Here is a 17,953-nt window from a genome sequence, read left to right as displayed (position 1 = left end):
ACCCGCGGGCACTGTGGGCATAACAACTTCTGTTTGCCCCCACGGGCGGCAAAGCTGGCGGGAGCAACTAACGAAGGAGTACTCCTTTGGAAGCGTCACTTGGTGTGGGTTGACAGTGCGTCACTTGACGCGCTCTCAGCCATCGTCACGTGTCGCGCTCTGGGTGCTCCCTTTAAATTTTTTTCCGCATGCGTCTTCAGCTTCATAGGTGTTTGCTTCATAGGTGTTTTTTTTTGTTTTTACCGGTCTTTCTTAGCTTTTGGACAAAACAAACAAATTTGCTTGAAAAAACACTTTTTTCACGGATTTGCTTCCACGAGAAGCACGGCCGTGCCTCTCATGCATGAAAAAACACGTTGACTTTAATAAGGGAGATTTTGCCATTCATAGGTTAAACTTTGCTGTGTTGACTTTAATCCCAAAAGAGGAGATGCCTCTTCCATGAAAAAATTTAAAGCAATCTGCCTTCTGAACTGTAGTTTTAAGATTTTTACTATGGCAATCACTAGATTTTCCAAAGTCTTGCAAAGGCTTGTAACCAGTAACCAATCTGCCTTCCTGAAAGGCAGGTATATTCTTGAGAGTGTGGTCACTGCTTATGAGGTGTTGCACTCTATTCACTCTAGCAAGAGACAAGGCGTGGTCCGCGTTAATTGTATATAAGTATCACGGTTGGGACATTATATGCGGATTGGTACCAAGTTTGGTAATTTTGGCATTGTCAGTACCAAGTCTGGGGCTAGCCGTTGCAGAATGGTCTAAACTCCACTTAAACACGTATGGACGCTAAAAATGACAGCTGGGACCCGCAAGTCCGGTGCTGACGTGACATGTTCTTTTGCAAAAAAAACCTGGCTTTATATGGAATCACGCATAAGCCCTAGTATGCAAAATATTGGGCTGGCGTTTTTTACCTCCCGCAAAACATAAACACAAGCGCCCCGCCCCGCCGGGATTCCAACATGGGCAGACCACTGCGACACTAGAAACCTTGGGTGCAAGAACAAGCTTTTATCTTTTTATAATGAACATTTTAGACACGTCCGGGCCTTTGTTGACTGTTTCCTTTTTTGTATGTGTTTTTTTCGGATTTCCTTTGTGTTTTTCCAAATCTTAGGTATTCCTCGGGTTTTTCTTCTTTTAATTCTTGCTCATTTCTTTTTTATATAGGTTTTGTAATAAACGATGTACGTTTTTCAAATATTTGCACTGAAACTGTTGGGTATTCATCGGGTTTTTTTTAATAAACGGTGTATGTATTTTATATAGGTATACGTTTTCTATATAGGTTTTGTAATAAACGATGTACGTTTTTCCAATACTAGATTTTTAATTTGCACTGAAACTGTTGGGTATTCTTCGGGGTTTTTTTAAATAAACTGTCTACATTTTTTATAAAGGTATATGTTTTTATATAAAAAGTTTTTTATATAGGTTTTCTAATAACTGTGTACATTTTTTCAGCTCTTGGGTATTCTTCGGGGTTTTCTTGTATAATTTAGAAAAATTTATGATGTAAAATTTTTTGTAAATACAAACTCGGCATTATTATTGTATACTATATGATGAAATGTTTTATTATATATAGTGACCATTTCTTAATATACGATGAAGGTTTTCAAATATATACTGAACTTTTCTTATATTATGTGATATTTTTGAAAATACAGACTGAAATTACTGTATAATTATGGACCAAATATTACTGTATACATACACACTAAACATTACTGTATAATATAGGATGAACAATTTTCTGATATACATTGAACATTTATTAATATACAATGATATTGTTTAATTATACAATTTAGTTCTTAAAAATATACAATGAAGTGTTTCTAATATATATCGAACCTTTTGAAATACACACCAAACATTATTGTATAATATATGATGAACAGTTTTGTTATATACATTGAACATTTTCTAATATACAATGAACTTTTTTAATTATCCCATGGGTTTTTTAAATAAGGTAAAGTTTATATATTGATTTTTTATATTATGTGATATTGTTTGTAAATACACACTGTCAGCCATACATATTTTGATGACAAGTATTTTCGGACGGAGGGAGTACGTAATGGAGGATAAAAGAGATCCGGAAAAAAACACATAAAAAACAAACGGTCCACAGCTACAAAGGCTTGGACGTGTCTAAAGGTTCAGTTATAAAAGAATACCGGACTATACATTGTCACAAGCGGTCGCGCGAAATGTGGCGCGACCCAGGTTTGAATCCTGGCGCGGCCGGGTGCGTGGGTTTGTTTTTCCGGGAAAAAATGTTAGCATTTTTTGCAAACAAGGGCGTCTGGGCGATTCCATATAAAGCAAGGGGTTTTTCTGTGAAAGAACATGCCACGTCAACGCCTGACTTGCGGGCCCCGGCTGTCAGTTTCAGCGTCAATATGTGTTTACACAGAGTTTAGACCGTTCTGCATTGGCTAGCCCCAAACTTGGTACTGACATGCCAAAATTACCAAAGTTGGTACCAATCCGCATGTAATGCCCCAATTGTGGTACTTCCTTGCAATTAACTCAGGTGGTCCTTAAATTAGATTATGAGAAAGCCTTTGACAAGGTTAACCTTGAGTTCCTTGATGAACTCCTTAGATTCAGAAGTTTTGGGGGTAAATGGATCCACTCGATCCAACATATTACTCATGGGGGATCAGTTGGTGTGAAGCTGAACAACAGTGAGAGTGACTCCTTCCTCACCGGTAAAGGGCTTAGGCAAGGAGACCTGATGTCCCCATTGCTATTTAACCCTAGTAGTTGATTCCCTTACTAGAATGCTAATCAAAGCTGCAAACTATGAAAATGATTGAGGGGCTCTGCCCCGAGGTTTTCCCGGGAGGATCATTGGCCTATAGTATGCTGATGATACTATATTATTTCTTGATAAGAACATAGATCATGTTGCAAACCTTAAAATGTTCTTAAACTACTTTGAGCAGGTGTCTGGGATGATGATTAAGTATAACAAAAGTGAGTTGATCCCCATTAACATATATAGGGAGGAGGTTGCTAGTTTCTTGAATGTGTTGGGCTGTACTGAAGGTGCCTTCCCCATTAAATATCTTGGAATTCCCCTCCACTATGATAAACTTAGAAGGGTGAACATCCAACCCCTTATTGACAAAATAATGAAGAGGATTGCTGGCTGGAGAGGGAAACTACTCTCCTACAAAGGCAGATTAATTTCTTATTCAAGCATGCTTAGCTAGCATCCCTGTTTATTTGTTCTCCTTCTTTAAATTTACTAAGTGGGCCATTGATCTGATCAATTCCTAAATGGCTAATGATGTCTACTACACAACCTTCTTCTTGTAGACGTTGTTGGGCCTCCAAGTGCAGAGGTTTGTAGGACAGTAGCAAATTTCCCACAAGTGGATGACCTAAGGTTTATCAATCCGTGGGAGGCGTAGTTTGAAGATGGTCTCTCTCAAACAACCCTGCAACCAAATAACAAAGAGTCTCTTGTGTCCCCAACACACCCAATACAATGGTAAATTGTATAGGTGCACTAGTTCGGCGAAGAGATGGTGATACAAGTGCAATATGGATGATAGATATAGGTTTTTGTACTCTGAAAATATAAAAACAGCAAGGTAACTAATGATAAAAGTGAGCGTAAACGGTATTGCAATGCTAGGAAACAAGGCCTAGGGTTCATACTTTCACTAGTGCAAGTTCTCTCAACAATAATAACATAATTGGATCATATAACTATCCCTCAACATGCAACAAAGAGTCACTCCAAAGACACTAATAGCGGAGAACAAACGAAGAGATTATGGTAGGGTACGAAACCACCTCAAAGTTATTCTTTCCAATCAATCCGCGGTCATTATGTATTGAACCGAGGAAAAAGCCTCTGTAACGGTTGGTCGGTAGTAAAAAGTCATAGCAAAACCGGTAGCGACTTGTACTAGAAAACAAGTAAGTGTAATTCCCCCTAAACAATAAAATATGTTGACATGGGGAGGAACATATTTACTAGTTATATCATCTGCAATTGCCTGAATCTCAAGACGTTCCTCAAACCAATCATATACTTTATTGAGATAGGTAACTAACCCGAGTCCCCCTCTAAGAGCCGTATATGAAAATTTCATCTCGTACGGCTCAAGCAGAAACACGGGGCTATTCCTATAAGTGTCACAAACAACCCTAGTGTTCATACTAGAATAACACCTTAAGACACAAATCAACCAAAACCCTAATGTCACCTAGATACTCCAATGTCACCTCAAGTATCCGTGGGTATGATTATACGATATGCATCACAAAATCTCAGATTCATCTATTCAACCAACACATAGAACCTCAAAGAGTGCCCCAAAGTTTCTACCGGAGAATCATGACGAAAACGTGTGCCAACCCCTATGCATAGGTTCATGGGAGGAACCCGCAAGTTGATCACCAAAACATACATCAAGTGAATCACGTGATATTCCATTGTCACCACAGATACGCACGGCAAGACATACATCAAGTGTTCTCAAATCTTTAAAGACTCAATCCGATAAGATAACTTCAAAGGGGAAACTCAATCTATTACAAGAGAGTAGAGGGGGGGGAGAAATATAGGATCCAACTATAATAGCAAAGCTCGCGATACATCAAGATCGTGCCAAATCAAGAACACGAGAGGGAGAGATCAAACACATAGCTACTGGTACATACCCTCAGCCCTGAGGGTGAACTACTCCCTCCTCATCATGGAGAGCGCCAGGATGATGAAGATGGCCACCGGTGAGGGTTCCCCCCCTCCGGCAAGGTGCCGGAACAGGGTCCTGATTGGTTTTTGGTGGCTACAGAGGCTTGCGGCGGCGGAACTACCGATCTATTCTCCGTTCTGGAAGTTTTAGGGTACGTGAGTATATATAGGTGCAGGAAGTACGTCGGTGGAGCTTCGGGGGCCCCACGAGGCACGGGGGCACGCCCTAGGGGGGGGGCGCCCCCCACCCTCGTGAGCACCTCCTTTCTCTCCTAACACGGGGTCCAAGTCCATCCGGTAGCTTTCCTTCCAAAAATAACTTCTCCAGTTGATTTCGTTCCGTTTCGACTCCGTTTGATATTCCTTTTCTTCGAAACACTGAAATAGGCAAAAAATAGCAAATCTGGGATGGGCCTCCGGTTAATAGGTTAGTCCCAAAAATAATATAAAAGTGGATACTAAATCCCAATATTGTCTAAAACAGTAGATAATATAGCATGGAGCAATCAAAAATTATAGATACGTTGGAGACGTATCAGCTAACTGCCAGTGGAATGACTTTGAAGGGCATAGGAAACATCATCTAGCTAACTGGAAATTAGTTTGTATGAAGAAAGAATTTAGAGGCTTGAGAATACCAAACCTCCAAGATGTAAATCTGTGTTTACTAGGATCCTCGGCCAAGAGATACTATGAGGGGGTAGCATAGCATTGGAGATCTATAATAGATTATAAATATATGATGGGGAGACCCAACCTGTTTGCCACCTATCCCAACCCAAATTCCTCCAGATTTTGGAAAGGATTCCAATCTATCATCCAAAATCTCATGTTTGGGTATAGGTGGAAAGTTGGTAGTGGAGACAAGATTAGATTCTGAGAAGACACCTGGTTTGGTACCTCCCCACTAGCTATTAAATTCTGTTCGGTCTATACTATTTGCAATGAGCAAACTAAAAGCTTCAGGGATGTGTGGAATGGAGAAAACCTCAAACTAACGTTTAGGAGAAATTTTGATAGCAAACTCATGGAACAATGGTACCAGCTGGTAGATATTGCCGGGAGCATTGCTCTCAGTAATGACACAGACTCTTTGGTCCGGCAACTAGAGAACAAAGGGGTCTACTCTTCCAGCTCCCTATACCATGTGATTAACTTTAGAGCATCTCCAGCCGCGCCCCAACAGGCCCCCCAGGCCATTTTTTCGGCGCCGGCACCGAAAAAACGCCCCAGTCGCGCCCCAGGACGCCGAAATCCGCCGGTTCGGCCCATTTTTGGGCCCGGCGATCGCAGGCCGAACCCGGTGCACTGGGGGCGCTTGGGGGCTCTGGCGCAAGGTAAAAGCACGACTGGCCCACACCGTCAGGCGAAAAGTCAAGTTTTTCTTCCCCGACTCGCCTCCCACCCCCCGCGCGCTCGGCCGCCAACGGCTGTATCCCAGCCCTGCACACCGCCCTTCACCGCTAGATAGCCAATCCCCGCCGGAAAAAGAGCACAGGTTCGCCGAGGCAGCCCCTCCACCAGCAGTTGGGCGTTTTTCAGGCCGTTTCCGGCCGCGGAGGGGCAGTTTAGCGGCGTGTACGCGCCCACCGGGCGCAAGGTGTTCGGCGATTTTCCTGCCTCGGCGATGGACTCGGACGACGAGGAAGCGCTCGCCGCGCTGCTGGAGGAGGAAGCCGAGGCCGATGTCCAGGAAGATGAACATCTCATGGTGCTCGCCGCCCTCGCCCAGCTGCTGGCGAGCAATGAAAAGCCGCGGCGAGGTGGCTCAGCGCCGCGGCGAATGAAAGCAAAGAACCGGCATCGTCTCGAAGGCTACTGCATGCTCTACTCCGACTACTTCGCCGATGCTCCACTGCACGGCGACAAAACATTTCGGCGCCGTTATCGGATGAGCCAAAAGCTCTTCCTCAGGATTGTGAACTCCATCCGGGAGTTCGACAGCTACTTCAAGTGCAAGATGGATTGCATCGGCAAACTTGCATTCACCTCGATCTAGAAGTGCACGATAGCGATGAGGATGCTTGCATACGGAGCTCCCGGTGATTCACTCGACGACTATGGGCGCATGGCCGAGTCCACCACCATTGAGTGTTTCTACAAGTTCTGTCGGGCAGTGGTGGCAGTGTTTGGACCGCAATACTTGCGAACACCCAATGCGGAAGACACTGCTCGGATCCTAGCACAGAATGCAGCAAGAGGATTTCCTATGATGCTTGGAAGCATCGACTGCATGCATTGGAAATTGAAGAACTGTCCATTTGCTTGGCAGGGGATGTACAAAGGCGCCAAAGGCGGTTGCAGTGTGGTACTTGAGGCTGTGGCCACACAGGACCTCTGGATTTGGCACTCCTTCTTTGCTATGCCAGGAACTCACAATGACATCAACGTGCTGCAGTGCTCCCTTGTCTTTTCCAAGCTTGTTGAAGGTCATTCTCCTCCGGTGAACTTCGAGGTCAATGGGCGGCACTACAACAAGGGGTACTACCTAGCTGATGGCATCTATCCGAGATGGTCTATATTTGTGAAGACTATCTCAAACGCTGTGCCATGAGGCAAGAAGTCCCACTTTGCCAAGGTGCAGGAGGCTTGCAGGAAGGATGTCGAGCGGGCTTTTGGTGTGCTCCAATCTCGATATGCTGTTGTCCGCTACCCTGCTCAGACCTGGTCGAAAGATTAAATATGGGAGATCATGACTTGTTGTGTCATCTTGCACAACATGATCATCGAGAGCGAGCAGGAAGAGCCAGTTTTTGACACTGAACCATACTACAGGCAGGGTCCTCTAGCCGAAGTTGATCACCAGCTACCGGCAACCTGGACTGCCAACCTCAGTATGCGTCAGGAGATCCGAGACCCACAGGTGCATCATCAACTGCAGCAGGATCTGGTGGAGCACCTATGGAGGCTCAAGGGCGACGCCGGGCTCGACGTGTGATGAAATATGTGTTTTTATTTGTTGAACTATATAATTTGTATTGAACTATTTGTTGTTGCACTATTTTGTTGAACTATTTGATTTTCTGTGATGAACTATGTGATAAAAAATATTTATGTTGATAATTGAACGCCGAGCCATGACGAACCACGCCGAATATGGGCCGATTCTCGCCCATATGAAGCCTTTTTCGCCGAAAGTGGGCCAAAATCTGGGCCAATCTCGGCGCCTGGGGACGACGATTAGATGCCCAACCGCCCCAGCGCTGATTGTATCGCCGGCTCGCCTCCGGGGGGCGATTTTTATGCCTCCTGGGGGGCCAACGGCTGGAGATGCTCTTAGAGGAGTGCAACCAGTTTTCCTCCCTGGTGTGTGGAAACTCTTCGTACCCCAAAAAATGCATGTCTTTCTCTAGTTATTTTCTACTAACAAGTTGATAACCAGAGACAATTTGAGGAAAAGACACGTTATAAAACCGTTCATCTAAAAAAAAGGTGTGCAAAGGACACCCACTTATAGTCAAGAGGTTTGTTCCGGGGAGAGGGACGACGAGGAAGGGTGAAGGAAAAACTCTCCTTGGGCAGTAGCCGTTGGAGGAAAGGGGACAACATGTCGTCAGAACATCAAGCTAGCTTCATGCATGAACAGACGGCGTAGGTTCTGACTGACCTAGAGCCAATTCAATCGCTCGTATCGCTCAAGATGATCAAAAGTTTTGTTTACGCCGGCCGGAACCTAAAGAAGAGAACTGGGCCGGGTATATATCCTACCTTAAATACTCCTCGGCCTCGCGCCCGTAAAGGTCATCAACCCTCTCGCCGTACCTCGCCGGAGCTCACAAACCAATCTCCCCCCTGCCACCTCCCCGACAGGCACCTCACTTCCCTTCGACTCCGAGGCCAAGGAACGGCAATGGTCGACCCCAGGAGCCACGAGGCCAAGGAGCACGGGGAGGGCGGCTCCCTTCGCCGGAGCCGTGCGTCGCTGAACCCACTTCACGGCGCCGCTTACGGCTGCTACCTCGGCGCCACGGGCACATCCGCGCTGGTCGGCGCTCACCTCCTCCCGGGCGAGGACCGGCTCCGGGGCTCGCAGCACGCCGTGGCGAAGGCGCGGGGCCCCTTCCAAGAGCAGGCAGCGGCGGAGTCCATGCGCCGTCAGCACGCCAGCCGCTTTTCTCACTCTACCACGGTGAGTTCGCATCGCAATGACCGCTCCACTATCTCGAGTTTCTTGATTTCTGTTACGAAGCTTTCTTGATTTCGCTCTGTTTCTTGATTTCTTTTTCTCCAGGGGCCCGAGTACGTTGTTCGACGGCGCCGCCCCGGCGACTCCGGCGGCGGCGGGGTCTTCCGTGCCGCCGGGGGCCTGGACTGGAGGCTTTCGTACCTCGGCGCCACGAGCGCCGCGGCATTGGTCCACGGCCACGCGCACGAGGACCGGGAACGGGAGGTCGACACCCTCCGCCAGTTCCACGACCGGCGCCACGTGCGGCGGCGGAGCCTCGCGCACGGCGCGTGCGTCTACTCCGATTCGAAGGAGTACGGGGAGGGCTCCTCCCTCCTCGAGTTGCTGGACGGTCAGTGCAGTGGCGCCTCCTGCGGCCGTTGCCTCGCCGCCACCGGCATGGCCTCCGACGAGGGTGGCACCCTCCGCCGGCGCCGGAGCCACGTGGTTTTGGCGGTGCACTTGGACGAATGCGACGGTATGCATGCCCGCGACTCGGACGTCGCCACCAGGGGCACGGCGTCCCATGTTGTGCCGCTCGCAGCCGCAGCCCAGGATGAGTCATTGGTCGTCGGGGGAACGAAGGCAGCGAAGGAGGTTTTCTTGGCACGCGGGAGGTACCGGGGGTGGCGGCGAGCCTGAGGGTGATCACTGAGTTGGGGCTCAATTTCTGGTTGGAGGAGCTGAAGGATGGGTTGCATGAGTTTTTTTTTTCGAACCGGGCTATACCCCTTTCCATTGCAAATGAACGGAAATACAAAGTTTAGAAACATGTCAGGAGGAGGGAAAGAGGTAAAGCGAGTTCGGGCACTGCCAGGAAACCCACTACATTCGCCCGCCATCAAAACGAATGCTATGGGGGCGAAAACCTAGACAGCACCGAATATCCACAACAAACACTCAAAAGTTTTAAACTACAGCCTGAGCCATGAGACATCCACAAAAGAACCAAAACGCCACCACATGATCGTACGGTCGTCCAGCTCCAGCCAACGAGAGAATTGCAGCCCTTCAATCTCCTCCGATCGCCACCCTCGCCGTATTGCACATCTCCATCATGCGCATCGTGCTCGACCTTATCATCTCAGCACCGCTTCGCAGCTCCTTGGCGCCCTCCTCCTCCTGCAGTCCTGTCCAATACAGTAGGAAAGAACACATGGAGAAAACAATCTCAAACGGCGTTTTGATAATCTTTTTTTCAAACGTAGCTCGATTTCGAGCTAGCCAAATGGCCCAGCAAGCAGCAGCCAAGCCCACCGTATAGTACTTTTGTCCATCAAGGAGAAAAGTGTGGCACCAAGCAAAATATTGCCAGTAGCTATTCGGGCACATCTCAGTACCCAGAACTATCCCAACGCATCTCCAGATCACTTTAGCAACAGGGCAAGTAAAAAACAGATGTTGGGAGTTTTCCAACTCATTACAGAAAAAACACGTGGGATTCCCAGTCCATTTCCTCGTTCTCATAACTTGTCTAGTGAGCACAGCGTCCTGGGACAATTGCCACATGAAGATTTTGATTTTGAGAGGGATCTTGGCTCGCCAAATCCATCTATAATGGCAACCACTAAGAGGGTTTTCAAGCCATTTATACACAGATTTAGTGGAGAATTTGCCATTGCTATTAAGCCCCCAGTAAACCCGGTCCATATCCTTACTCAACTGAATATTATTAATCATTTTGTTTATTTCCTCCCATTGTCGGGATAATTCAGGGGTGAGTCTTCTTCTAAAGAAAGGGTGGACGTCCACAGACTTAAAACCAGCAATAGTGCAATCCTGATTATTGCAGATCTCAAACAGCGAAGGGTAGAGGGTCTGAAAAGGACTCAACCCGTTTATGGAATCTTTCCAGACTCTAACAAGATCACCAGATTCCAAATGAATTTCCTACCCACAGAGTATATATCTTTGACTTTAAGCAGGGCTTTCCAACAGGGGGAATCCGAAAATCTGGGCTTTACCGACGCCACAGATTTATTAGTCAAGTAACGTGCCCGAACAATATCTTGCCACATACCCGTTTGGGTCTCCAGTTTCCACCACCATTTAACCATCAAACTAACATTCTGCTTGTGTAAATCCTTTACACCCAGGCCACCCTTATCTCTGGATCTGCAGATCCTATTCCATCTAACCAGATGGTACCTCTTCTTCTTATTGCAGACTTGCCAAAAAAAACTTTCTTCTGTGTTTGTCTAAGCGCTCAATGAAAGTTTTATTCATGAGCCACATAGACATATGATATAAAGATAATTGGGTGACAACCGAGTCCAGTAAGGTCAGCCTCCCCCCCATCGAAGCTGCATTGCCTATCCATGCTTCAAATTTTTTCATATATTTCGTAACAATGAATTCCCAATCTGAATTTCTAAGGTTGGTATAGCTGACAGGCATCCCTAGATATTTAATGGGGAAACTGCCCACTTCGCAACAAAATAGGTCTGCATACATTTTCACCACATTATCATCGCCTCCCACAGTGAGGATCTCACTTTTCTGGAAGTTCACCTTAAGACCAGACATCAATTCAAATATATGGAGAAGTATTTTCAAGTTAACAGCTTTGTCAATGTCATGCTCCAGACATATGATGGTGTCGTCCGCATACTGGAGAACTGCTACTCCATTAGGAATTAGATCAGCGGCCAGCCCCACTATCAGGCCACTTTTTTGGGCATTAGTAATCATTTTAGCCAAACAGTCCACAGCTAAATTGAACATGAAGGGGGAATGGGGGTCACCTTGCCGGACCCCTTTCGCACTTTGAAAGTAAGGGCCAACTTGATTATTCAGCTTAATGCTCACAGTCCCATTGTGCAGGATACTTCTGATCCACCCGCACCATTTTTCGTTAAAACCTCGGAGCTTATGACACTCAAGAATAAAATCCCAATTGACTTTGTCGTAAGCCTTCTCAAAATCAAGTTTCAGAATCACCCCCACTCTTTTATTCACGTGAGTATAGTTAAGGATTTCATGCAGCGACATCACCCCGTCCATGATGTTCCTCTTTTTCACGAAAGCGTTCTGGGCCCTATTTATAAGCTTATCAGCATATTTTTCGACTCGCCTATCTAGGACCTTAGTTATAAGTTTGTACGGACATCTCAGGAGGCAAATCGGCGGGAACTGTTGAATCTTGTCCGCGCCCGCGGTTTTGGGAAGAAGAGTAATCACTCCATAGTTAAGGCGTTGTACGTCCAATTCCCCTTTATGAAAATGTTCAAACAGGAGCATAATATCATCCTTCACTATATCCCAGCACACCTGATAGAATTCTACAGGAATATTGTCCGGCCCGGGTGCTCTATTGTGTGCCATAGCAAACAAAGCTTCCTTGACTTCAGTCTCCGTAAAGACCCGACACAAATCCGCATTATGCTCCTCATCAAGTTTTTCATTAATGGTCCAAGTATCAGGATCCATATGGAATTCATTGCCGGGTGCAGGTCCGAAAAGGTTTTTGTAGTACTCAGTTGCATGAGCGATCAAATTACTAGTCCCTTCTATTTCCACATCCCCAACTTTCAGGGAATGGATCGTGTTCTTCCTTTTACGCCCGTTCGCAATCTTATGATAGTAGTCAGTATTGAGATCCCCTTTCAGCAGCCATCTTTCATGAGATTGCTGCAACCAAAAAATCTCTTCGTTTACCAAAAGCTCATGTAGTTCCATACTAATATCCATTTTGTTACTGTACATCTCAGGGGACAGGGGGCCATTTTCTTCCAATTCCTCCAACAGGGCTAACTCCAACCTGAGCTCTTCTTTCCTTCTCTTGTCATGGCCATACTTATTGGACCCCCACCCTTTAAAGTAATTCTTAAACCTTTTAAGTTTGATATTTAGGATATCAATAGGGTCCGATGAGTATACTTTCCTCGACCAGATCCTACTCACAGTAGGAAGGAAATTTTCATCTTTAGTCCACGAAAAGTTGAAACGAAACTCACGAGGCTTCGGAGCTTCACGCCCCTCTTCTCCATCAGAGAGAAGTAAAGGATTATGGTCAGAGATTTCCCGCACCAACTTCCTGACAGATGCCATAGGAAACATATCTTCCCATCTTTCAGACATCAAGATGCGGTCCAGTTTTTCCAGGGTAGGGTGGGCTTGGTTGTTAGACCAAGTATATTTCCCTCCACTTATATAAATCTCTCTCAGGGCCAAGGCATTGATGATGGAATTGAAGATGTCAGTAGCTCTATTATTTTGCATCTTTTTATTTTTCTCATCCCCGTGGCGCAAGACATTGAAATCCCCCCCTACAATATAAGGCACAGTCATGCTACTACAACTAGCAGCCAGCTCTATAAGAAATTCCTCTTTAAACTCCTCATGGGCTGCCCCATAAACCACCAGCAGGCCCCAATCAGCTTTTTTCTTCTTGTCATGCAGGTTAAGCTGCAAAACATATTTCCTTTTTTTACAGGAGGTGATTTCCATAGTATCTTGTCTCACTCCTCCTAAGATGCCACCAGACTTCCCCATAGATGGAATCCATTCCCAATGAAAAAGACCAAAAGGGTCAATTCTCCTAATGCATTTAGGAGTAAAATGTTCCTTCATCGTTTCTTGCAAACCAATAAAATCCAGAGAATGGTCACTAATCATGTCTGAGAGGCAGGTGGCCATTCCTTTCTTGCCTACCCCTCTGCAGTTCCAAATAAGCCCTCTCATTTGGAACGTTTTTTGTGAAAATAAGATCTAGTAGTCCTGCCAGGAGGCATTGCAGGACTACAGCACACATCTTCTGAGGATACTGCCTTATACTGGCTCCTAGTCACAGGTCTAGAGAGCTTAACGGCAGATTTCTTTTTATGTCTCCTATTCTTCAGTTTACCAGAAGCTTTTTGCTCAAATACAGTTTCGTCTTGGTCAAGCCAAGTCAAGGTAGCAGGAACGGATTTTCCTAGTCCATTGATTACTACAATATCATCCTCAATATCAGTATTACTGTCCCCAATATTCTTTTTACTATCTAGACTTTTTTCACCCTATCCAGCTCTCTAAGAACATTCACACAAGTAAAATCATTATCAGGTATTTTGACCCCCATACAAGTGGCTCTATGCATTAATTCTTTATCAGAAAGAGCATCGAAAGAATTTTTGCAAGATATACTGATGTTACCTTCCAGGTTCTTCTTTTGAGCCAAATTAATGGCTTTAGCTTCAATATGCTCCTGTCCCCCCTGCGTATTGCGCTTGCTGAATCTTAGTGCCACTTCAGGCGCGAGGGGAGGTGTGAGGATGATCTCATCGTTGTGATCAGAAAGAGGAAGCTGTACAATGTAGTCACTTGAGGTCTTCAGATCTGGGTATATGTCACCATCCACCTCCACAACCTGAGCAGAGTTAGCCCCAGTAACATCAAAAGACAGCGAACGGCGAGTTGCGGGTATATCATTTACCTGCACATCTTTAGGCTCAATCACATGTTCCAGCGAGGCCATATTTATATCAGTCTCCATAGCCACCATCCAGCGTGAGGTATCCAGAGTTATACCTCCTCCAGCCATCTCATGTTCTTTTGCCAGTGTTTCAATAAGTAGGGATGTATCGTTTTCACTATCAGATGACTCTGAGAGGTCATGGTCTTGTGGTGACAGACGACAGGTCTTGCCCCCACGAGCCCCAGCACCATCTCTGCTACTCTCAGGGAAATCAGCTTGCTTTTCCTCTTTTTCCTGATCAGCTCGTTTGCGTTTAGGAGTCTGATCAGGTTTAGTAGGTGCATCTCTCGCTTCCACACCCATAGGGTCATTGATCACAGGATTCCTGATAAGAACTTCTTCCACCTCATAGGTAAACTTATAGAAACGCCCCCCCAGGACACCTTCCGCCGTAGCAGGCAACTGATCAACAGAGCGACATCCAATTTTGGCTCTAACAGACGAGGAACGATTTATAGTAGACACATCTACCTCAAGAGTAATGCCCACTAATCCACCCACATAGGCCACAGTCCTATCACATCTCTTGTTCGGAGGAATCTTTCCAATACGAACCCAAGCAATTTCCAACAGGCCCTCAGATTCAATATCTTCAGACCAAGGAGAAAACTTAACTGAAACTCCACACTGCTTCAGTCTCACATTTTCCACAAACAAAGCACGATCCACATCCCTAGGATTAGGCATCCTCATCACAAATTTTTGAGGTGCAAAAAACCTAGCAGAACATCTCCACCCCTGCCCCACATAGATGCTTAGTTCATGTTCTATATCTTTGGTCGGAGCAGACCCCTCAGTGATAGTAACAATCACGTTAAAAATCCTCTCTCTAGCTTGTCTATCAATGCTAAAATCAGGAATATAGAAAAATCCCTGCCCCTTGCTTTGAAACGCACACATCATAGGAAAACACTCCCACGGCAGGAACTCAGTACATACCACATGCAAATGACCTTTCTTCTTACATCTATCACACACAGCTTGCGGGCATCTAGCAGTGAAATGACCAATCAGATTACAGATCTGACATGGTTCGGGGCGAGGAGCGATATTACCAGGATATGCAAGAGGATCTTGCGCACGAGGAGGAGTGGTGTTCTTCCCATGGGTGCGGACCATGTTCATGTCCCCTTCGTCCGCTCCCCACCGCTCCCGGCGTAGAGGCTCAGCCTGGTTGCCTCCGTCCGCCTTGTCCCACTTCTCCGATCCCGCATCTCCAGATCCCGAAGCTCTCTGGGTCGACGAGTCCCCCGTCTCCGTCTTGCGCTTCCAGACGTGGTGGTCAAGGCCATGGCCGCGTCCCCGGCCACGATCGAAACGCCCAGCCCCACGACCATGTCGCCCCGCACCAAATCCCTCTCCCCTCATGATGATTTTGCTCTTGTCAACCGGATCGAGCGGTGGGATCTGTGTGGGGGATGCCACAACTTGGGCAAAAGAACGATTATCTCCTCGAATTTTTCCTTCCCACCAGCCGAAGGATTCAGGAACCCTAGATCTAGCCCCCAGCGGCGCGTCCCAGAAGTGAGACAAGCACTCGCTCAGATCGAAAGTGAGGGGCGGGGGCTCGGGGTTTGGTTTAATACCCGCATCGCACAAGGAAACCCTAGAGTTGGGTCTATCATGGCGGTCCGATCTCGTCTGCCCCACGTGTCGACCATCAGGGCCCTGATGGACCGGTCCATGCCCCAACAGCCCTGGCCCTCCTGCCAGCGACGGCGGAAACGTACCCGCACCGCGCGCCACAGGCCTATCCGCCGGAATCTCGTCCGCCGCTTGAACGACGCCGGTGACCGGCGCCGGAATTCGATCGCGAACCCTAGCAAAATGACAGGGGAACGAGATGATATTTCCAATGTCTACGGACTCACGTTCCCGGAGAAATCGTGCGTCGACTGTGCAATCACGCTCGTCTAGAAGCACGATTCGCAGCGCCTCCCGGCGGAACCAGAGAACACCATCGGACATCGTTACCCGCCGCGCCATCACGATGTCCGACGCGGGACTACCGGCCAAAAGAATCATGGAGCTGGATCGATGTCATCGGCTGTCCAATCCCACAGGAAGACGGTGAGTGATTCTTTGCTTCGCTTTTGAGCTCGGTCGGCCGTGCGTTCCATTAATTCCATGCATGCATGTTCAACGTTCATCAACCTGGTCTGGTGTGGTGTGGGTTTCCATGCATATATTTCAGGCAGTTGCACCGTGTCAGCATGCTTGATGTGCCTGGAGGCCCAGCACAGGCTAGTGTTCGAGCGCAAGTACGGCGTGGAGACCTTCCCATATAACATACCCATGGAGACGGCCAAGGAGCTGCTGGAGTTTTGCAAGTCGGGCGGCGTCTGGACCACCAAAAGGGGCGCCAAGCATGTGGAGGTCCTCAGAGTGATACAGGTGATCGGCGGGGTTGACGCGACGCCGCACCTGGCCGGCTGGGAGCCGTGCAGGCTCCAGGTGAAGTCGTGGGAGAAGCTGCTCAACTCCGAGTGCGTGCCCGCGCCGTCAAGCCTCGCGCGCATGATTCACCTGAGAGGGCCCATGCTTGGCTCTTTCATGGCCGGGCCAGACTACTACGACGACGGGTGGGAGAGGAGGGTCTACAGGGGATGGGTGGGCAAGAAGGCCGTCTTCCACATTGTGGTCTGCAGCTCCTTCCGCTTCCAGGCCGGCGAGATGCACATTGAGGTGGTTGACAACCACCTCAACTGGGGCCCTGTCCGCTGGATCCTCAAGCAGGTGTTTCTGAGCTTCACGCTCGTCGAGATCAAGCCGCTGGAGGTCGGCGCTCTCAGGAAGGAGCCGAGGGCGAGCTGGTGGCGCCGCCTTCTGCGCAAGGTTTGGAGGGAGAGGACGCCCTGGTGGCACTGGCGCCGTCAACTTGGCCAGCTTTGGAGTGGTGTGTACCGTACGTATAGCCTGCTGCGTAGGATGTATATATATGTTGGTTCACTCGTATCACTGTCTACATTTGATACGTTATGGACGCTGTGTTACTCAAGCCTAACACCCTGTGGCTTCCTTTTCCTGCAACATACAGTATATATGAACTGGACAACGATTCTTTTTTCTACTCACTCATCGGACCGGGCTTGCTGCCCCCAGCAGCTACGTATCTTCATATGGTCTAAACTGTGCAACCAATCAAACATACTAGAAAGACAACTGATGAACAAAACAAAGCCCAGCAAAATGTAATGCAAGTCTGAGCATATATACTACTGTGTAATTGATTGACAATGGAGAGCACCAACAAACAAACGGCAACTTTCCAAGTTCCAACCGAAACAAGATGATTACTCATCAATCTTTCCTTGATTCGCACGTGAAAGAATTCAGCACACGCGCATATATACACTTTGGGCGAGGACGCCCAGCCTGGAACGAGATCTCCTCGCACCTTGTTCTCGCCCTGCTCTGGAATGCGACGGCGCCTGTTGGTGACATCACCACAGAAATCACAGCGGGCAGAGTGCTCCAGCCACGATTCAGTGAGCGGAGGCCACCGCCACTGAGAACGGCTACATCTTTGGAAGAGGAAGGTAGGCAGTGGAGATGGAGCCAAGGCCAACGCCGTCGCCGAATAGATGTCGGGATTGGTTTGCGC

At 47.4% G+C, this 17,953-nt stretch overlaps 1 protein-coding gene across 1 annotated transcript; it reads right to left on the bottom strand.

Annotated features, from left to right (window-relative positions):
- Positions 1-9,902: 9,902 nt before the first annotated feature.
- On the bottom strand, positions 9,903-15,249 carry LOC147987883 (uncharacterized). The gene is made up of 2 exons (XM_087542532.1): positions 14,028-15,249; positions 9,903-10,021 (listed from the first exon to the last, which is right to left on the bottom strand). The coding sequence occupies exons 1-2, from the start codon at positions 15,247-15,249 to the stop codon at positions 9,903-9,905; spliced, it is 1,341 nt and encodes a 446-aa protein (XP_087398658.1).
- Positions 15,250-17,953: the final 2,704 nt, after the last annotated feature.

This window comes from Triticum urartu, chromosome 2A, assembly GCF_056163025.1.
Source record: "Triticum urartu cultivar PI428250 chromosome 2A, HENAU_Tu73, whole genome shotgun sequence".
NCBI classification, from domain to species: Eukaryota; Viridiplantae; Streptophyta; class Magnoliopsida; order Poales; family Poaceae; genus Triticum; species Triticum urartu.
This window is presented reverse-complemented; position numbering and strand designations above follow the sequence as displayed.